The following is a 22,250-nucleotide window of genomic DNA, read 5'->3' on the forward strand; positions in this document are numbered from 1 at the left end:
TAGCCNGTTCCCCGTTACACTAGCCAAAGGTAACTGTTACCTTAGCTAAAGATCCCCACCACACTAGCTAAATGTCCCTATTTTACTAGCTACAGTTCCCAGTTACATTAGCTAAAGGTCCCAGTTACACTAGCTATTATTGATACACTAGCTAAAGGTCCTTATTTTACTAGCTACAGTTCCCAGTTACATTAGCTAAAGGTCCCCATTTCACTAGCTACTGGTTGCAGTTACACTAGCCAGCGTGGACAGAATAGAGCTACACAATGAGAAAAGGATTCCACAATCTATACCCTATAATAGCTGTCATTCTGAATGGGATATTACAGCAGAAATTGAACACAGGAATTTAACCCTAACATATTTGTAATTTGAGATTTTAACAACCTGCCCTGAAATGTGTATATATATGAAATGACACTTAAACTAGGCACACATCTTGAAGAGGATCAAGATTTTTGTCATTTGGATTAAGATCCTTGCATAGACTTTAACTAAAGTGAATAAGATTGTAATGTATAGAAGTCAGACAACAACTTAGAACCTTCACCCATCAACCTCTTCATCTGTAAGTCCTGCTTACTTTCTTAGTCGTGTGTTTCTGTGAAAATCACAAAAAAGTCTATTAAAATTTCCCGAAATTTCTTGAATATGAAAACAAAGATGAACAATTTGAAGAAATCGGACTATGAACTTTTTCTTTGTAATAAATTTGAAAAGCAGTATACATGTGATTCACAGAAGAAGAATTATGACAGTTATGATAGCAGTGGTCCATTTAAACACTCACTTATTTAACATTTGTGTTACGCTGATATTCAAAGGCAGGTACCACCTACAACTTACAAAGTCAAAAGGAAATATGAAATGTTCAGAAATTATTTCAATTAAATTAAATACGAGCTGACATTTTAATTTTAATTTTCTGTTATTGGTTGTTAATATAAGAAGCATAATATAAAAAAATCTTCTATAAAAAGCTTATCATTCTAAACTTCAAACAAAAAAATGCATTTGAAGATAAATGCAAGGTTCATGCAATCAAACCAAGCAAATAACAAGAAAACAAATCTGAGTGATATCAATAGCTACAAAATGTAAGGCATTCTTTCTGCTGCCAGAGTGCTGCTAATAAGTTGAGACCACATTGGTTGAAACAAGCTTTGTTGTATACGTTGAACTCACCTATAAAGTGTCTTTACAGACTTGCAGATTGTGGAGGTCTAAGTTATTGTCAATTTCACATCATAGCTTCAGTTCTGGTGTTCTGATTTATAATGCACTATGTGAGTAACCCTTAACAAATCTGTTTAAGGATTGGTTCACGAGGTCCAATTGCTGTTGATATGTACAACAAAACAATCTGTTTCTGCAAAATAAGGTCATTCTAATGTGTTCTCTTCATTCCAAACAAAATCAAACTAAAACATTTGTAAAATCAAGAGTCAATAAATATGAAGGATTTTACAAGAGTTTCCATTCATGTAAGATTTTTGAAACAATTTTATAAATTGTAATTTTAGGGAGTCTCTGCTAAGCTAAAATGAAAAATTCATAACAAGTCTCATATGTTTACATGAAATAGAAACAATTTTAGGATCCTTTTTTATCACATGATCAAGAAAGTCTGCAAGAATTGAGAAAAACCTGCTTTTCCAGATCATTTTTGAAGTCTAAAATTCTGCCATCTTAGCTCTAGATCAATTGTCTCTTATCATGAGGACCCTTACTCCCATAACATGAGAGGCCGCTGGTCGGCCTTTTTTCTATCGGATATGATTTTGCCGACTGCGACCAAAAGTTTTTCGCCGTGTAAAACCTCTAACATTGTTGGAGTAGAGGACCCTGTGGAAGATTAGCTTTGCTAAACAGGTTTTGTATCCTCAATAAATAAAGTTTATTATTATTATTATTATGATGTCATCAGATAATTTAGAATATCTAATGTGATTTCCTCCTCCCATTCAGTACGTCACCTAGACAGGGACCAATTTAGGACTTCGGCAAAAAAATATTCTTTTATTAAGTGGAGATGCTGTCCACTTCACACCTCACAAAATACAATTGCTTTTAATACAATTAATTACAAATATTGGTAATTCCTTCCTAACTATATGATTTATGCAGTTTATTTTTTTGTCAGTTTATTTATCTAACAAAATTCTTGAATGCCTAGACAACGAAAAATCTCAAAAACACAGAGAAAATGTTAGGTTGGAAGAATATCAGTTAATTTTCCAGCATGAAGAAAATCTTAAGAGAATAAGATTTTTTTTCTCCCAGGGAAATTAACTCACAAATAGTCAAGAATTTTGCCCAGATTGGTCCCTGATAGGTCATTACATTATGCAAAATATATGACTTGGGTGTTATTACTAAATAACATGTTGGTCGTGTGATAAACTGCAGTGATAAGTGATGCATTAAAAACTTTGCAAATGATAAAGTTGCAAGCATAACATTAACCCAAATCACAAGAAATTCTGCTTGCAGCTGCCGAAACCTAATTACAGGTAAAGAGATAAAAGGATTGTTCACAAACACCTTAGCTAAATTCACATATTCAAAAAAGTTACAAGACTTAGTTGATCTATGTACATCATAGTAAACATGTAGCCAATATGTTACACATATCTCATCAGTCATTCTACATTCTCTTCATACATTATTTTTGTAATATACAAAAATATTTTCGCAACCAAAATATCTTAAAATCTACTATTATACCAAAAAATATTATATCATCACCAGCCCACAATACCAAAATATCAATATTTCTTCTATAACATCTTTATGCCACTAGTGGATTTGCTCAGTGAAACCTATTGAATACCCTAAGATTGTAGGGAACAGAGAGGGAATAAGAAATATAATGTAAACCAAATAGACAAGTACTTGTCAGATCTTTATCTCCATAGAGAAGACAGATCATGAGACATGCAAGTTTATCTCCAGAGAGAGAATAGGTCAGGGGATAGGTAAGCTTATCTCCTTAGAGTGGAAAAGCAAGTAAGGAGATATGCAAGCTCATCTCTGTACAGAGAACGGGTCAGCATGTAACTTATGTAAGCTTATCTTTATAGAGTGGACAGGTAAGGAGATCTGTAAGCTAATCTTTATAGAGTGGACAGGTAAGGAGATCTGTAAACAAATCTTTATAGAGTGGACAAGTGACGATATGTGTAAGATTTACAGAGTTATCTGTCTGGTAGTTATTAGACCGCTCCTCTGTCTGATAATTGACAGTAAGGTTTCCCTGTATGACGATTGACAGTATGGTTTCCCTGTATGAAGATTGACAGTAAGGTTCCCTTTCTGATAATTGATAGTAAGGTTTCCCTGTCTGATGATAGACAGTAAGGTTCCCTTTCTGATAATTGACAGTAAGGTTCCTTTTCTGATAACTGACAGTAAGGTTTCCCTGTATGACGATTGACAGTAAGGTTTCCCTGTCTGATAATTGACAGTAAGGTTTCTCTGTCTGATGATAGACAGTAAGGTTTCCCTGAATGAAGATTGACAGTAAGGTTCCCTTTCTGATAATTGACAGTAAGGTTTCCCTGTCTGATGATAGACAGTAAGGTTTCCCTGTATGAAGATTGACAGTAAGGTTTTCTTTTCACAGACAGGGTTGTGAAGATGATTGAGGCCCAGGTAAGCCTGTCTGATGATCGACAGTCAATACTCTGATTCAGGGCAAAGTTTCCCTTTCTGATGGCCAGGTTTCTCTGGTAGATGATAAATGGTAAGGTATTCTTGATTAATGAATGATGGCCATATTTGCTGATTAACAGCCAGATTTCCCTATTTGATGATAAATGGACAGTTAGGTTTCATTTGTAGAATACCGGAGGCCAGGTTTTTCTGTCTCATGATTGATGGTCAAATTTCTCTCATTGATGTTTGACAGCCAGGTTTCCCTGTCTGATAACTCATTGCAAGGATCATCAATTGACAATCAGGTGCACATGTCTAATGATCGACAGCCAGGTTTGCCTGTCTAATGATTGACAGCCAGATTGCCTTTCTAATTACTGAAAGCAAGATTTCCTTGACTGGGGATTGATAGACAGATCAGGGAAATATGCAGTACAATGTTTTTTTTCCCAAATAGTTAAATATTCTAAAATTACATGTACATGTATCATCTCTTTGGCTTTAAATGCATTTTCAAACCTCTAAACTAAATGCTTAATGCAAGATCAAATTCAGTTTTAAGTACATGTATCTACAAATTACAGTACATCAAACAAAGCAAACTATGACTCATGTCTCTAGTGCTAGCTTTTGTGAATTACATATGTTGTTTTGAATTCATTAAATACCGGAAACAAGGAATGAACAACAGAACAATTGAACAACATGCTCTCCATATCAACAAAGATGGAATGGGACTGAGGTCACCTCCTCTGTGACATGTGGTTACTGTAGAATTCCTCCCACAGAAGTGGATGGGTACATACGGTACTCCTTAAAAAAGGAAACAACCTTGAACAGAAACAAGTGGCTGAAATGTTTTTATTTTTTCCCCCATTTCTGCCAACAGATCGAGTTCCAGTGTAGTGAGTTGTGCTGGTGACCCCTTGCCATAGACTTCCCTACTCTCATTTTTCCATGGTTGCACCTCTCATTTACATCTTGTCACAGAACCACAAATCACTGAGGAGATGGTGAAACCCTCTATTAGTAAGTAACGTAAACCACTTATATTTCCTGTCATGTCACAAACATATTGATGGTAACACTCATCAGGATGATTCTTTTCTGGTTTTTTGTTTTTAAGATTTACTGATCTTTCTTACGAATAATATATGACATGTCCAGACAAGTTACAAGAGTGTCAGGTTCTGCTACAGACTGTGAGAAGGATAAGGACTATATATTATCAACTGATAGAAAAAAAACAGTCTCTAGCCATTCCCGACCTAGAGGAAACCCCAGATTCTACTAGAAACTATGAAAAAACTCAGACTCAACTTGAGACCTTGAAGAAGATTTCAGACTCTACTTTAGATTTTGAACCCACTACATGTACTAGAAACCCTGAGAAAGACTGCTGACACTTCTAGCAACCCTTAGACCCCCATACTCTACTAGACATATTGAGGACCCTAGACCCTACTAGAAACCCTGTACAAAAAACCTGATGAGGACACAAGACTAGACTAGAAACCCTTGGGGAGGACCCAAGACTGTACAAGAAACTCTGATAAGGACACCAGATTAGACTAGAAACCCTTGGGAAGACCTCAGACTGTACAAGAAACCCTGATGAGGACACCAGACTAGAATAGAAACCCTTGGGAAGACCTCAGACTGTACAAGAAACCCTGACGAGGACACCAGACTAGAAACCCTGGGGAAGACACTACACTCTACTAGAAACCCTGATGAGGACACCAGACTATACGAGAGACTCTGGGGAAGACCTCAGACTGTACAAGAAACCCTGATGAGAGCACCAGACTAGAAACCCTGGGGAAGACACTACGCTCTACTAGAAACCCTGATGAGGACACCAGACTATACAGGAGACCCTGAGGAAGACACCAGGCTATACTGGAAACCTTGGGGAAGACCCCAGACTTTACTATAAACCCTGATGAGGACACCAGACTATACTAGAGACCCTGAGGAAGACACCAGACTATACTAGAAACCCTGATGAGGATCACAGATATTACAAAGACCCTGTCAAGAAAAACCTAGACTTTCAAGCTTGTTAAGAGACAGTGAAAAATATGAGTGATTTACTGTGTGGTGCGGTTAGTGTGGGAGAGAGCAGTGAGAGAGATCAGTCTTCCATGCCTATATTGCGGAACAGGTAAGACATGGACTCGTTGTTGTGAATCCTTCTGATGGCCTCCACAAGCATCACACTGATGTCTACTGTCCTTATCTTATGGCACTGCATCTTCTGGATCTCGTGGGGCACTGTGTTGGTCACAACCACCTGTAACACACAATACCTATTTTCAGCTCACACCTTACACCACAGTTCTTAAACACTTTGTGGGAAAACAGATTCTTAGTTTACCTATCCAGAATTAAAAAAAGAAAAAAACACTGATTGATATACATTTTGATCAAGTTACCGTAATTATTACAATGAAATCTAAACCAGTACTAATAGTACAAAAATAGTGGCAGTGTAACTTTGACCTTGGTAAAAAGATGACACATTTACCTCATCTATACAGGAATCATCTAGTAAACGGGGTGCATCTGAAGACAGCAGTCCATGTGTGGCCATTACGTATACCTTGTACGCCCCCCGATCCTTCAGCACCTCGGCAATGTTAACATAGGATTGTACATCGTCTATCATGTCATCCTGTTACAATACAAAGCACTCCCTGTAGTACAACGTGTTTTGACATATTTAGAAGGAATCATAATCATGGTTTATTTGGAGCTTCATGTAAAGGCAGCCAAACTATAAACACAGTGTTGATTAAGATGTAGCACAAATTGTTTCAATATTAAACTATATGCCTCATTACAGAAACTCTATCGACACACCGCAGTGGAACCAGAGTAACCGGACACCGTTAGTTCAGTAACGGAGCCAAAAACTAACAAGAACAAAATATCTGTAAGTAATGGAGGACATTTCATTTATCTAGGACATCTGTTATTCTGTACATTTTGTGAAGAGCAAAATTTAGATTGACTTGAAGAACCAAGGTCACTTTTGTGTGTTCAGTTAAAATGGTCCTGATAGTAGCAATACATCGCGATAAACGAACATACCTGGATCAGAAGTGGGTAAACCTTATAGGCAGAGCTCAAAATGCAGTTTTGGTAAAAAAAAAATCAAATAAATTGCATTAAATCAAGAATTTGAGGTGCTTCTTTCTTTAATGTTCTAAGTTTTATAACTTTTCTAAAACATGCCTATTTATTGAAGTGTATGCTTTTAACATTAAAGATGGTATGCATAACAGTTAAATTCAACCTTATTCAATGATAGAAGCAACAAAGACAATTTTATTTTTCCTTACTGGATGGCAAGGTTCAGTCAGGCATTTGATCAGACCTTTCAATCTACACATGCCCAATTATAGAAGGTCAGCCTCAGTCCAGTCTGTTGAACCAGATATATGAAAGCAGCAAGGCTGGTCCTTAAAATTTCCTATCCTCATTGATTTAATATGTCATGATATTGGATCAATGGATACTAGCTGTGCATGTACACAGATAACTCTGAATAACAAGAGGCCCATGGGCCTTAACGGTCACCTGAGTCTATAGTATTTATTTTTGTTGTTGAAATATGTACCAATTTGAGTAAAAAATAGTATAATGTTAACTTNGCTGTATAAATCAGACTCACCACTATAATAGCTATCCTTCCTCCAACATCACCCCCCACAATCAACGGTGGCTTACATCAAACTCACCTCTATCATAGCTATCCTTCCTCCAACATCACCCACCACATTCAGAGGTGGCTTACATCAAACTCACCAATATCATAGCTATCCTTCCTCAAACATCACCCACCACATTCAGAGGGGGCTTACATCAAACTCACCACTATAATAGCTATCCTACCTCCAACATCATTCAGAGGTGGCTTACATCAAACTCTCCACTATAATAGCTATTCTTCCTCCAACATCACCCACCACATTCAGAGGGGGCTTACATCAAGCTCACCACTATAATAGCTATCCTTCCTCAAACATCACCCACTACATTCAGAGGAGGCTTACATCAAACTCACCACTATAATAGCTATCCTACCTCCAACATCATTCAGAGGTGGCTTACATCAAACTCTCCACTATAATAGCTATTCTTCCTCCAACATCACCCACCACATTCAGAGGAGGCTTACATCAAACTAACCACTATCATAGCTATCCTTCCTCCAACATCCCCCACCACATTCAGAGGTGGCTTACATCAGACTCACCACTATAATAGCTATCCTTCCTCCAACATCTCCCACCACATTCAGAGGTGGCTTACATCAAACTCACCAATATCATAGCTAGCCTTCCTCAAACATCACCCACCACATTCAGAGGGGGCTTACATCAAACTCACCACTATAATAGCTATCATTCCTCCAACATCACCCACCACAATCAAAGGTGGCTTACATCAGACTCACCACTATAATAGCTATCCTTCCTCCAACATCATTCAGAGGTGGCTTACATCAAACTCTCCACTATAATAGCTATTCTTCCTCCAACATCACCCACCACATTCAGAGGAGGCTTACATCAAACTAACCACTATCATAGCTATCCTTCCTCCAACATCACCCACCACAATCAAAGGTGGCTTACATCAAACTCACCACTTTCATAGCTATCCTTCCTCCAACATCACCCACCACATTAAGAGGTGGCTTACATCAGACTCACCACTATAATAGCTATCCTTCCTCCAACATCCCCCACCACATTCAAAAGGGGCTTACATCAAACTCACCACAATAATAGCTATCCTTCCTCCAACATCACCCACCACAATCAAAGGTGACTTACATCAAACTCACCACTATAATAGCTATCCTACCTCCAACATCATTCAGAGGTGGCTTACATCAAACTCTCCACTATAATAGCTATTCTTCCTCCAACATCACCCACCACATTCAGAGGAGGCTTACATCAAACTAACCACTATCATAGCTATCCTTCCTCCAACATCACCCCCCACATTCAGAGGTGGCTTACATCAGACTCACCACTATCATAGCTATCCTTCCTCCAACATCCCCCACCACATTCAGAGGTGGCTTACATCAGACTCACCACTATAATAGCTATCCTTCCTCCAACATCTCCCACCACATTCAGAGGTGGCTTACATCAAACTAACCACTATCATAGCTATCCTTCCTCCAACATCACCCACCACATTAAGAGGTGGCTTACATCAGACTCACCACTATAATAGCTATCCTTCCTCCAACATCCCCCACCACATTCAGAGGTGGCTTATATCAAACTCACCACTATAATAGCTATCCTTCCTCCAACATCACCCACCACATTCAAAGGGGGCTTTTCCTTTGGCAACAGTACTGTGAATAGGAGTTACATAAATCAAGATATATATCAAAAATATACAAAACCTACTCAAACTCGATCGTGCTACAAGTTTCTACCTTTTTGGTCAAAATCCTTATGCACATTATAATTAACAGAACCTCTTTTATCATTAAGGTGAATTCAGAGCTGTCATAAGGCCCTTCCCCTTAATGATTTCTGCTGTATTTTCCCCAATATCATTGCCAACATCACTTTATTTTCAAAAAAGCATTCTTCCTGTATGTGTGATGTTTTTCAAAAGCCAAGAGGCACAGGCCCCTGGCGAAAAGAGATAAAATAATCACTTGAGCTATATACAGATTGTTCACTGTAGTACCATGCATACAGGTAGAGTATGATCAGAAGTTAAGTTAAAGGGTGTTTTCTATTTTCTACTCAGCAAAATAAGAACACATACATGTTCTAGAAACCCTTGCCAATCTATTGTCTAGACAAAGAGATTAATTTTCTTACCTGGTAGAATTTCTAGACCGAATTCCATTTTATGGTGGTGTGTCTGTCTCAGCAACGGAGGTGAATTACGTCCATCCTCAGAGTCTGTCTCTGTGACCTTATCATCTCCATGTATTACAGCGATCCCCAAATGTAGCCTCTCAGCATAGGATGTGGCACGCTTCACAGAGTTAGGATTTCGTGCTACTATTATGGCATTTCTGTAATCCGGTATCTGGAAAGTGAAGGTTATTGTTTATGATATATTGTTAATTAATTAATACATTGATGAATCAAACTTAGTACATAATATATTAAGCTTGACAGAAAAAGCTATAAAATGTATGGTGTTTAAATTACAATATATCAGCTTGCATGTAATTATAAATGCTTCAGAAGGAAACAATTTAAGAATACTGCAAATGGAATGGGGACTATGAGAATTGGACACAAATGAGTGTGTAGACAATATATATATTTAAGCATCAACTGCATACTGTTCAGATTTGTAGACTACAATTCTGTATAGTACTGTAGACAATTTTAATCCTGTGCTTTTGTGTCTGTTCAGAATTACAAGACTACAACTAAGCACAGAATGCAGTTAAATACTTATATTTTCATTGATTCTGACAATAAGTTGATATTTAAATTTCTCTGATTTCATTTCAAAACCTAAGGTTGATTTTCAATAAATTGAACAGTTGTTATGACATCATGATCATCTCTCTCTTGAGAAAACAGGTTCTTTTATAAAATAAAACCCTTTTCAGACACTAGATGAACTCATTAAAGTAAAAACAGAATGTGTGTTTAGCTGGTCACAATGACTTACAGACTGCTCTATGTAGTCAATGAGGAAGGGCGAGGCCCTGAGGTTCTCTACTGGGATGTCGAAAAAGCCCTGGATTTCCTTCTGGTGTAGATCCATGGTGATGATGTGTGTTAAACCTGCGACAAAGAAAAGCGCAATGTTAAGACTAAATCCTGGGACAAAGTACAACACAATGTAAGACCTAAAACCTGGGATAAAGTACAACACAATGTAACACAGAAAACCTGGAATAAAATATGATGCAATGTAAGGCCGAAAACATGGGACAAAGTACAACGCAATGTAAGGTCTAAAACCTGTGACAAAGAACAACGCGATGTAAGACCTAAAACCTGGGATAAAGTCAAACGCAATGTAACACGGAAAACCTGAAATAAAATATGATGCATTGTAAGGCCGAAAACATGGGACAAAGTACAACAAAAAATAAAAGGACTAAAACCATCATCAGTACAACATAATGTAAGACCTAAAACATGGGACAAAGTACAACACAATGTAAAGTCTACAACCTTGGACAAAATACAATGCAATGTTAGGCCTAAAACCTGGGACAAAATACAATGCAATGTTAGGCCTAAAACCTGGGACAACATACAATGCAATGTTAGGCCAAAAACCTTGGACAAAGTACAACACAATGTAAGGCCTAAAACCTGGGACAAAGTACAATGCAAAATAGGGCCTAAAACCTGGGACAAAGTACAATGCTAAATAGGACCTAAAACCTTGGACAAAGTAAAATGCAGTGCAATGCAAGGCCTAAAACCTGGGACAAAATACAACATGATGTTAGGCCTAAAACCTGGGACAAATTACAATGCAATATAAGGCCTAAAACCTGGGACAAAGTACAACATGATGTAAGGCCTAACCTAACCTAACCTAACCGAAACTGACCGAGGAAAAAGACCGTACATAAAATATTTTATTGAAATTTTGAATTTTAAAAAGTCAGATACTAAGACAGTAAGCAAGATCTTACGTTATTTAGTAAAGTTGGAAATGTCATATCCAACAGTGTACATAATCAATATCAATAGTATGCAACAAAATGTATTTAAATAATTAAAAAAGTGACATTTTTATTTTTAAATTTTCCCTATCTACCTTACCAGAATTAGAAATCCCAAGTCTAGTTTAGGTAAACACAATATTTTTTAAACAGGCCTAAGACTAAAGCAAAGACAAAGTCTTCTCATTGAATCTGAGACAAAGTATACATTGACTCAACTTGAGACAAAATATGTAATATATTTTATAATGTCCACTTTGGACAAAGTATATGTACATCATTATATCGGCCAGTAAGGGTAAGCAATATCTGTTAAGCAATGTAAATTGCAGTATTATTTTGAAATGACAATATTATTGCAATAAATTTTATCTATAAGCTCAGGCACAGATATGAAATAACTTAAATGTTATCCACACAAAGCTTGCTTGATGTGAAAACTTTCAAAAGCATATATGAAGTTGTTTTAAATTTGTCATTAAAACTTACTTAACTGATGTTTAGTTGTCAGTTTTTTGAAATAAGACAATTTTAAATGCACTGAATTTTAGGAATACATTATATTGTGATATAATGCAATATTCACTATGTTAATATATATAAAATATGAAAAACTCCCTGCAATACCTAAACTTTGTCTGTTAACATTCAAGGTGACTTCTAATAAAAGTGTACCTGCTTTTCCAAACATGGTTGCCATGAGTTTGCATACCACAGAGCCACGTTTTCTCATTTTGCTCTGTTTTGAGTATGGTATGTAGGGGACAACGCCTACAATAGTGCTAGCACAGCTAGTCTTACAGGCATAGGAGATGATGAGGAGCTCCATCACGTCATTGTTTACATCTCTACAACACACAACCATATGTAATAAAACTTTAAATCTTGTAGCAATTAATGGCATTATAAAGAATTATTACAATACCAACAAATACAGTACATATATATATAATATCAGGTTTTCTGGTACCTACATATATTTGTAATTATTTCTAACTTAAGTTATTACATGGTACTCATGTTCCTATTTTCCTTTTGTGAAGATCAAAGTGACATTTAATACTATTCATATGAGCTTTCTAGTTTACAATTCTACATTAGACAGCAGAGCCAATCACCTGTGACACAAGATAATGCCTCAATTAACTTTGTCTAAATGTATCCCATGTTGTTGTGACAAAATGACAACAATCAAATTAACTTGTAGACAGGCATGACCAATATAAATGTGTAATGCAGACCCTCCTCCCCAACTCCTACTCCCAACTCCCACCTCCTCCTCCCCCAACTCCTATTCCCAACCCCCACACCCCCAACTCCCGAACTCCAACTTCCCCAACCCCCACACCCACGTCCCCTAAGTCCCACTCTCCCCCAACTCCCACTCCCAACCCCCAGATTCCCACCTCCCCAACTCCCAACCCCCCGAACTCCCACTCCCAACCCCCGAACTCCCACTCCCACCCTCCCCCAACTCCCACTCCCTGAACTACAACTCCCAACCCCCGGACTCCCACTCCCAACCCATGGATTCACACTCCCAACCCTCAAACTCCTACTCCAAACCTCCGGACTCCCACTCCAAACCCCCGGACTCCCACTCCAAACCCTCGAACTCCCAATCCAAACCCCATCCCAGACTCCCACTCTAACCCTCCCCCACCAACCCCCAAACTTCACACCACCACAATACTTACTTGGTACCAGTCTGAATGATGTAAACATCTTTCCCTCGTACTGATTCTTTGATTTCGACATTTGTTTCTAGAAAAAATGGCAATTATAATTGAGGGTTATTATAACAAGAGGCCCAAGGGCCTTAGCGGTCACCTGAGTCATATCATAGTTACTGGTAGCTTTATTTTATTGTTTAGATGTGATGTGGAAATCAGCATGTAAACTAAGTTAAATACAATACTTGTCATGTCATCAAAGGATAAGAATTTTAAAATATTTGTAAATGTTCCCTATGGGGCTCCGCTCTAACCCCTGCGGATGGGGCAGGAATTCCAAGTTTACAATGTGATACCACCATCCACCAAAGATGTTTCTGACAAAGTAAAAATAATTTCCAATAGAAAATTGTCAAAATATACCCAAAAGTGTTGTTTCCCTACATAAACTATAGTAAACTTTCCCCCCTCCCCAAGGGAGAACGGATAGCTCGGGGGTCCTGAAATTTACAATTTAAATAAAGCCCCTGATGATCTTTCCATCCATGCAGAGAAAATGACTGTAATACCTCTGAGTCTGGAGAAGAAGATTTTTGAAATATTGGTTAATTTTCCCTTTGGGGCCCCGCCCTGGCCCCTAGGGTTGGGGTAGGAATCCCAATTTTACAATTTGGTAGCCTCATCTACCAAGGATGATTCTGACCAAGTTTGAAAAAATTCCATCCACTGGTTCTTGAGAAGTTGATAATGTAAAAAGTTTACGCACGACGGATGACGGACTACGACAGACGGAAAGTGATTGGAATAGGTCACTTGAGCAAAGCTCAGGTGACCTAAAAATCTTGTTTCAGGTATTTCAAAATGATTTAGTGTACAAGTACTTTAAGTACTTTAATAATTCACTTTTGATTTAGTTTACTAGAACAGGTAACTAACACATATGATTTAGTGTAACAAGTAATTTACACTTCTGAATTAGGCTACAAAAACAGGTAAGTTCCACTTTTTAATATAATGTACTAGAACAGGTAAATTACATCTTTTATTTTATTGCACTAGAACAAATAAGTTACATTTCTAGATTTAGAATACTGGAACAGGCAACTTGCACTTTTAATATAATGAACTAGAACAGGAGGTGAGTTACACATTTAATATAATGAACTAGAACAGGAGGTGAGTTACACATTTAATGTAATGAACTAGAACAGGAGGTGAGTTACACATTTAATGTAATGTACTAGAACAGGAGGCGAGTTAGACTTTTAATATAATGTACTAGAACAGTTAGTAAGTTGCATACTTGATTAATTGTACTAAAACAGGCTAGCTATGCTTTGATTCTGTGTTACTAGAACAGGTAATTTACACAATTATGGATACAGAACTCATAAAACTTTTTCAAACATTTTTTACTTTGATTTTTCACAAAACAAATAAAATGGTTTTAAAGAATTCAGATCTAGTAGTTCCTCCTTGCTTCGCATCATGTGTTTTACGACACAAAGAACAAAACATGTCAACTCAAACTATGGTTGGTGACCGTGGCAAGGTAGGAATTCTCGTTCTTTTAGTGGCATGTGAAGAACATGCCACTAAAACAACGAGAATTCCTACCTTGTAGGCTGGAGATATCACTATCACAATACACTATTTTACTATTAAGTGTATGTTACATTGATATTTTACATTGAAAACTATCCAAAATGACCACTGAGTACATGCTTTTACCTCTGTTGGATTTGTGATAAACTGTCATGTCCCCAAGTCGTATTCCCATCCGACTGAAATAAATATAAAAAAAAATACTGTAGTACGTATAGCTTGAGTAACTGGTACTTTAACGTTCTAGATGCATTTTTCATCTTAAATGCTTCGAAACACAGATGGTTTACACGTACTTGCTTAGTAATGACATATGATGACACACATTACAAGGCCTTCAAAAGTTTTCATTTTCATACAAAGTTTCAAAATATCTCCAAATCATTTTTCTGATAGTCTATGTATATATTCTATTAAATTTAATTGTCATGAATTTAAACAAATTTCTATTTCATGAAAGGCAATAATTTTAAAGTTGACCTTTACATCTGTCAGCTGAATATTAGCCCGCGTTTCCTCTGGCCCTCACACCAGACTTAGACATATATATAGATGTCTGGTGTTGGGCCAGAGCGCACTGCTATATGAAAACGTGGAATTCTCTGACACGCTGGGCCTACAAACCTTGCGATCAGCTGCGCGAGCTCCGGATGAGAATTTCCTGCCAAAATAACCATTGGGCATTTCTGTCCTGGTGCGGCCGCCATGCTTGTTGTGTGTTATTGATCAGACGGCCTTCACCCTCATGAAAGAAGACTCAAACCAACTACTGTGGCAAGATTTTTTGTGAATTATGATTTTTAAATGAATCGGAACTTTTTGAAATCACAGTAAAAAATGTTCACCAATACATTTACAAAGCAAGCACGTCATGAAAGAAAGGCCATCCCAAAACGAAAGTAGAGATGAATTTGCATCTCTAAAACGTTTGTATTGTACGAACAAAAACACGTCCTAAAATTTAAAATGAAAGTAGACTTCGGAACTCCTCTTCTTATTTTTCGCGGGAAATGTATTCCGTTACATAAATAAACTACTTTTACGTAAACGTACAGCACACATGCCAAGAGTAACCCTTTCTGCTGGTAGAACGTTACTGTGTCAATTTTGGACTGATGCACGCAAGAGATTTGTTTTCATTTCATTAGAATTAACAAAGATGGAAGATTCTCCATATTTTCAACAGAATAATAAGGTAACCAGATCAAAATTGTCACTCGGTAGACCAACTGTGAGTAATCAAATATTGCAACCGTCATTATCTAAAAAACTGCAGGTGAAAATCAAAGAAGAGCCTGTAGATGATAGTTATGTCGAAACAATCAGCAGTGTCAATCAAGGGAGGCCAGAGCAGTTGGTTAAATGTGAAAACATTTCCAGTGTAATTAAGTCGGAAACTGATGTTAAAGAGATTAAACAAGAACCACTTGAATGTTATCATGATAACAAAGATAGTGGTGCTATGACAACAAAAACTGTACTTAAGACAAGGAAAAGAGGCAAACAAGTAATTCAGTATGAAACAGTTTCAGTAAAATCTGAACCAACAGATACAGATTTCCAGACTACTTCAGATGACAACCGAAAGAAAATAAAATGGGAACCTCCGCTTTGGAAAACACATCTTGAAAATATAATTGAAATGAGGAAGGCATGGAATGCACCTGTAGACACCATGGGTTGTGATGAAATCAGTGACCGACATTCAAAGCCAGAGGTTTGTATGACTAGTGTGACTACACTGGCTTGTGACTACTGGTATTATAGCTCATTTGGGAATTATGAACATCTGTTTAGCGTTTGAAGATCCTGGATTTGAATCCCAGTCTGGCTTTGTTACAATTTACTCTCCGTTTGTAACAGGAAAGGAAACATGCAATGGCTAGACCTGGGATTTGAAAATTGATATTTTTTTTTACCAATGTTTTGAGATATATTTTTTCTAACCTGGGTTAACAAGGACATCCCTCTAGAATTTCTTATTTTTCTAATTACTCTTATTTTTTGCCTTTTATGTGATTTATTTACTTTTAAATGTTGATAGCTTTATCTGGACCGTATGTCACGTGTAAACCTTCCTAAAATCCTTTAAAATATCAATAAATCTTCAAAGCAAAGTAATTAGAGGCTTTAGAATAACACAAATGATTCAATACTATGTTATATGCTATATATTAATGTTTTAAATGTCAAGAATTTCTTACGAATTCAGAGATAAAATCTCACTATTTTTGACCAAATCTCACTAAAAATAATCACTGATCTCATTATTTTGCACTGGAAAGTTATGGCATGTATTTATTGGTGTCCCTTATACTGTCTACATTGTGTTACAGGTGTACTGCTATCAACTACTGCTGTCCCTTCTACTGTCTACATTGAATTACAGGTGTACCGCTATCAAGTAATTATACTGTCTACATTAAATTACAGGTGTACCGCTATCAAGTACTGCTGTCACTGATGCTGTCCAGTCAAACCAAAGATCAGGTGACATCAGCTGCAATATCCAGACTTCGGTCACATGGTTGTACTGTTGACAACATCCTTAATACACCTGATGATCAACTTGGAAAACTCATATACCCTGTAGGCTTCTGGAAGGTAAGAGAAGTCTTGCATGAGTTCTCTTAGGAAGGGGAAGTAAAGGAAGTAATGTATCCCTTTTGGCATCTGTGATGTATGTTCATAGAAAGTCAGAATAAAAGAAAGCTACTCACTATTTATTGGCCTGTCTGTAATACATTGTCATCCGTCAGCTTGTAGAATGATGTGCTTTATTTTCAGAAAAAGGTAATTTACATCAAGAAAACCAGTGCTATTCTTAAAGATGAGTACAAAAGTGACATTCCCAACACAGTACAGGACCTGTGTAAACTGCCAGGGGTGGGACCCAAGATGGCCTACCTGACCATGAAGTGTGCCTGGGACCAGGTGGTTGGCATTGGAGTAGACACTCATGTGCACCGAATCTCTAACTGGCTGGGCTGGGTGAAAAAGCCTACCAAGGTTCCAGAACAGACACGCATAGCTTTGGAAGAATGGCTACCAAGGTAATTTTATTGGGAATAGATTTGTTCTCTTTGACCTTCACTATTGATATCACAGGATGCTTTATTGATAAGTTGTACAAATATAGATGTTATCTATCTCAGTATATCCCATACCCAGTACCCCTATATCTTACAGTACGCCAGCACAGCAATCATACATGTTTCTTTAGGACCTGAAGGAGGCAGATTTTTAGCATTACAAATCTCTTGACAAGTTTATGAGACATCAGTGATTTGAAATGTTGTGTGTACGTTAGCAGCACCTATAGATTTAAAGGTCAGACTTTTTCAAATAGGAATTCAGATTCAGTAAGATAACATTCTGACAATAATTTTCTTTTTATACGGAGCACCTATTTCCTTTGATATTGGGATACATATCACAATACATTTCTTATAGCAATATATATTGTAAAACACTGGGAATATTGTTTCACCCATAATTATTATACAACTGAAATATATATATGCTATTCAACAGGAAACCGTTAATTGTTTTGTTTACTAGGGCTTTTTACTGTGAGGTGAAAAAACCTGTTGTGATTGTGCTTTAGGTGACTACGGTCAGATCTTTGGTTGTCAGAGGATAAAACTATCGATGCAAATAGGATTTTTGCAATAGATACTTTGATCTTGGAGGCCAAGGTCAGTGTACAAAATTAGGTATAGATACAAGATAGTACTCATATTTTGGATAATCCTCCAAATTCCAGGGGTTACGCTCACTTTTGTTCTCTGCACCCCTAGAGCAGGACAACATTGAAGGATCTGTACCCACCACGTCAACTTGTTTGAATATTCAAAGTACATCAAATTAATTTCTCAGCAATGTAGTGGTAAAATTGACCCGCTTTAAGTCAGTTGTCACCCCTCTCTAATCTTCAAAGGACAGGTATCAGCTTAGCGATTGGTCTAGTTCTTTAACCTGAAACCAATCAAATAGCTAACTGTGTGCCTTTGATTTTGTGGATGAGTTTGTATTTGATAGGTTAAGTTCACAAGGAAAGATACCTACACATAACTGCATTGTACACATTCAGGTGTTACTTAAGCATTAAACTGTTTTTGTATGGTATTTATGATCTATTTGAATGTCACAGCTTTGCAAGCAAACAAAATAATGCGCACTAGCTATGTGTCAGTAGGTCTATAGAATATGTGTATTTAAGACATTTGTAACGAACCCCTGTTGAACAGTGCAGTGTAACAGACGATATTTCTGATAAATTGCATGAGCGTTAAAATTGTTTCCATTACAGGCATTGGTGATTTCAACCGATGTGCATTTTGTACGATATTGCAGACCTTGGTCTTGCTTTCATTGTAATAAATGTGTTGTTTTTTTATTTTTTTTATTTTGCACATTAATTTACGATGTCATTTTCAAATCTCACAATGCCCAGCGATATTTCAGCAGCCGTCATGTTTATTTATATTGGATATTGTAGTTCTGGTCAGTGTTGTATTAATACACTAAGAATTTTTTCTCGTGATGCATGGTTATTAAAGTCCCATCAACGACACAGCTTTCAAAGAGGCTATATAGTGACAATGCCATGCAAATGTAAATATATAGATATGAAAGCAAGGGTTTCATATGTAGACAGTAGCTGGCAAAAATACCCTCCTACTACAGATATTTCACAGGCTAATTTCTTGAACAAAAGTTAAAAGAATGGTAATGGGCTACTATGAAATTTACTGAAATTGTTAAGCTTATTTTCAGTTGGATACATTCAACTTAAAATCTTATTCGTATTGAAACCTGTGTGAAAGTGAGTTGCTATGTGTTAAGTTACAGCTGCTTGCTGTGTTGTATGTCCACAGGGAACACTGGAAAACCATTAATCACCTGTTGGTAGGTTTTGGCCAGCAGACTTGCCTGCCCGTCAGACCAAAGTGTGCTTCCTGTCTCAACCAGCAGATCTGTGCTGTCGGCAGGGCAAATGTGAAAAAAATGGGGGTCAAGATCAAGAAGGAAAACAACATGAAAATTGAAAAAGAAGAAAGATAAACTCATTAGAATGCTTTTTGATGTAATCTAAATGAAACGAAAATCAAATGTCAGAATTGTAAATCTGAGAAATAGAGTTAATGTCATGATCCTAAGTCGGAACACACAAATTCTCTTGCAATTTAATTATTGCAAATTTGCTAATTTTAAAAAAAAGGAGAGATTTTGTAGTTATGGTAATTACATCTATTGACATTTTGATATGAGATTTTTGTTTCAGTTTGGTTGTTGTTATACTTGTTATTTGAGATGTTAGTGAAAGTTGTTAATTGATTTGGTAGTATATGTACTCTTTTGTAGGGAGTACTGGGGCAAGATTGATCTTCTATTGGTGGGCTTCGGTCAGCAGATATGCACAGCCAGCAAGCCAATGTGTGCTACCTGTCTAAACCAGCAGATATGTGCTGTCGGCAGGGCAAATGTCAAAACCTCAAAAGTCAAACAAGAACAGATCAAAATAAAGGAAGAGTCATAATCTTATTTCACAATGTGAAGATTACAAGTCTAAGGCAAAATGTCATCATTGGAGCAAGCATCTGGTGTTGTGTTAACATTTAGACCAAAAAGTAAATCTGAAGATCACAAAATATCAATTACATGTTTTTCTTTCATCATGTACATGTTATGAAAAATAATAGTTTGATTTTTGTACACTGTATAGTGACAGAATTATGGTCCTCTATGCTGGTTATGAAGTCAGGGAATCAAATGTACAGATTGTATTATATTGTAATGGTTTGGATATATAGTGAGTCTTTCTATTCTTTATATATAAGTGTCCTGACCATACTGATGCATGTCTTTGATTCATTTGATATAGTGACACACTTTTATAAATACCATCTAAAGGAGAAAGAAAAATGGTCTTTATAGACAGGTTAGTAATGAAGAATCACTCAGAGACACATACAACTGGTATTCATAGTCAGGTGTTAGTTTTAGTCAGGTGGTAACTATAGATAAAGATTATAAATATACAGGTGGCCTCTAGTACAGGTTTGACTGAATCTTATAGAGGCTCATACTGTATATATATACAGTAGTAAATGTGTTGTTTAGTTTAAAAAAAAACATCCTCCAAGGTAATTGTACTAGTTCCCAAACTTCCATGTTTGACAACTATGTCCCAACTGTAAGAGCACTTGTATACTTGTTGGTAAAGCGCTACTAGCAGCTTATACTGATAAAGATCAATTGTATATCTACCTCAGTAATGTTAATGTAGGTCTTATTCATTGGGATGTATATTAATAAAAGAAATCTGTAACAAATGTGATGGTGAGTTGTTATAAGTTTTAAGTGTGTGTTATGCTGGTCACCAACTACAGTGAGTATTACTCCGGTTACTTACAATATAGTGTTGTATTCCGGTTACTTACAATGTTGTTCTCCGGTTACTTACAATAGTGTTGTACTCCGGTTACTTACAATATTGTTGTACTCCAGTTACTTACAATAGTGTTGTACTCCAGTTACTTACAATAGTGTTGTACTCTGGTGACGTGAGTGCATTTCACATATGACATGAGTACATTTTACGACACTGATAATTAACAGCAGTGTGCATGTTTAGGTCAGTGTCTACGGCAGTGTATCTTACCTTTGTCTCTCATGACACTGTATGTGTTGTGTTCACTGAATGACTGGTGATCTATTATGAACTCAGTGAGTTAAACTCAAGTCTTTGAAATTGTTATTTATTTCTCATTTCCAGAGGACAGAGAGAGCAATCTGTTCAAGCAGCAGATAAAGGAAGCCATCTGGATACGCCATAGTGAGCTAGTTCTAAATCGAGACGAGGGGGCTCAAAGACTCTCTCACATCTATGACCAAGTATTAAACAACGCCTTCCTGAATCGACTCATTTCGGTACATATATAACAACTATTTTACATAATTATGCTTACAGCATAGCCGAAATCAACATCGACTTTGTGGACAACTTTTACACCTTTGTGTGCAGACAGACTGATCATTTGTCTGATGAAGGTGACAGTGTACATATCGTACTAGATTAAAACGTCACGTAGAAATTTTTATTGGTTGTGTAAAAAAGAACTTGAACAACCTGAAGAAAATGTTCATACATTTTTCACTTCCCTTCAATGAAATCCATTCTGGGTAACTTTCGTCAGTTATTGCCATTTGACTATATTCGGTGAGAATTTGTCTTCTACATATACCTATAAATGATATCATCTGTGGTGACATTTTCTTACCTACATCAATGGAGGGGAAGTGCTGACATTGTGTCTACTGTTCAAGAAGGGAGACTGAGGAGATCCAACCAATTAACCTGTTTTAGCATTATCTTTAGTAGAAACAACAAAAAAGCACTTGTATAAAAGTATGTATCAAGCCGGGAATCCTGTAAAGATGTCTCAAAGACAAACGAAGGCTAAGAACAGACAAAGACAACTTAATGTAGTAGGGTGGCATATGACTCTTTCTCTTGTGAAGAAACAACTTACGCCCAGCTATAAGTACAACAAAGGTTTTTTTGAGAGGTAGGGGAAGATGAAAGCTCACCAAGGCAGTCAACACTGTTA

The 22,250-nt window shown here is 36.9% G+C and overlaps 2 protein-coding genes across 4 annotated transcripts; one reads left to right on the top strand and one right to left on the bottom strand.

Annotated features, from left to right (window-relative positions):
• Window positions 1–3: 3 nt before the first annotated feature.
• On the bottom strand, window positions 4–15,536 carry LOC110442154 (phosphoribosyl pyrophosphate synthase-associated protein 1-like). Of its 2 annotated transcripts, XM_021485625.1 has the most exons (10): window positions 15,259–15,536; window positions 14,761–14,813; window positions 13,054–13,120; window positions 12,032–12,204; window positions 10,342–10,457; window positions 9,528–9,741; window positions 8,976–9,046; window positions 6,188–6,334; window positions 5,809–5,953; window positions 4–601 (listed from the first exon to the last, which is right to left on the bottom strand). In XM_021485625.1, the coding sequence occupies exons 1-10, from the start codon at window positions 15,339–15,341 to the stop codon at window positions 588–590; spliced, it is 1,083 nt and encodes a 360-aa protein (XP_021341300.1). In that variant the 5' UTR covers window positions 15,342–15,536; the 3' UTR covers window positions 4–587. The 2 variants fall into 2 exon arrangements, with proteins under 2 accessions (XP_021341300.1, XP_021341299.1); XM_021485624.1 differs by lacking the exon at window positions 4–601 and having other exon boundaries at window positions 1,856–5,953.
• Window positions 15,537–15,627: 91 nt separating this feature from the next.
• On the top strand, window positions 15,628–20,966 carry LOC110442153 (endonuclease III-like protein 1). Of its 2 annotated transcripts, none has more exons than XM_021485622.1 (4): window positions 15,628–16,351; window positions 17,068–17,238; window positions 17,422–17,687; window positions 20,002–20,966. In XM_021485622.1, exons 1-4 carry the CDS (start codon window positions 15,695–15,697, stop codon window positions 20,174–20,176), a joined length of 1,269 nt encoding a protein of 422 aa, XP_021341297.1. In that variant the 5' UTR covers window positions 15,628–15,694; the 3' UTR covers window positions 20,177–20,966. The 2 variants fall into 2 exon arrangements, with proteins under 2 accessions (XP_021341297.1, XP_021341296.1); XM_021485621.1 differs by having other exon boundaries at window positions 19,515–20,093.
• The last annotated feature ends 1,284 nt before the right edge of the window (window positions 20,967–22,250 follow it).

Source organism: Mizuhopecten yessoensis, unplaced genomic scaffold, assembly GCF_002113885.1.
Source record: "Mizuhopecten yessoensis strain PY_sf001 unplaced genomic scaffold, ASM211388v2 scaffold716219, whole genome shotgun sequence".
In the NCBI taxonomy this organism is placed as follows: domain Eukaryota; kingdom Metazoa; phylum Mollusca; class Bivalvia; order Pectinida; family Pectinidae; genus Mizuhopecten; species Mizuhopecten yessoensis.

Bases quoted from the DNA above. Each gene is read 5' to 3' on its own strand.
- LOC110442154 (XM_021485625.1), bottom strand. From the start codon at position 15,341: ATGGCGGCCGCACCAGGACAGAAATGCCCAATGGTTATTTTGGCAGGA. The intron at 12,205-13,053 runs GTAAGTATTGTG...TGTGTGTTGTAG, and splicing joins ATCATTCAGACTGGTACCAA to AGATGTAAACAATGACGTGA. The intron at 9,742-10,341 runs GTAAGTCATTGT...TTCACTTTCCAG, and splicing joins TTGACTACATAGAGCAGTCT to ATACCGGATTACAGAAATGC.
- LOC110442153 (XM_021485621.1), top strand. From the start codon at position 15,695: ATGCCAAGAGTAACCCTTTCTGCTGGTAGAACGTTACTGTGTCAATTT. The intron at 17,239-17,421 runs GTAAGAGAAGTC...CTTTATTTTCAG, and splicing joins ACCCTGTAGGCTTCTGGAAG to AAAAAGGTAATTTACATCAA. The intron at 17,688-19,514 runs GTAATTTTATTG...GTATGTCCACAG, and splicing joins TTGGAAGAATGGCTACCAAG to GGAACACTGGAAAACCATTA.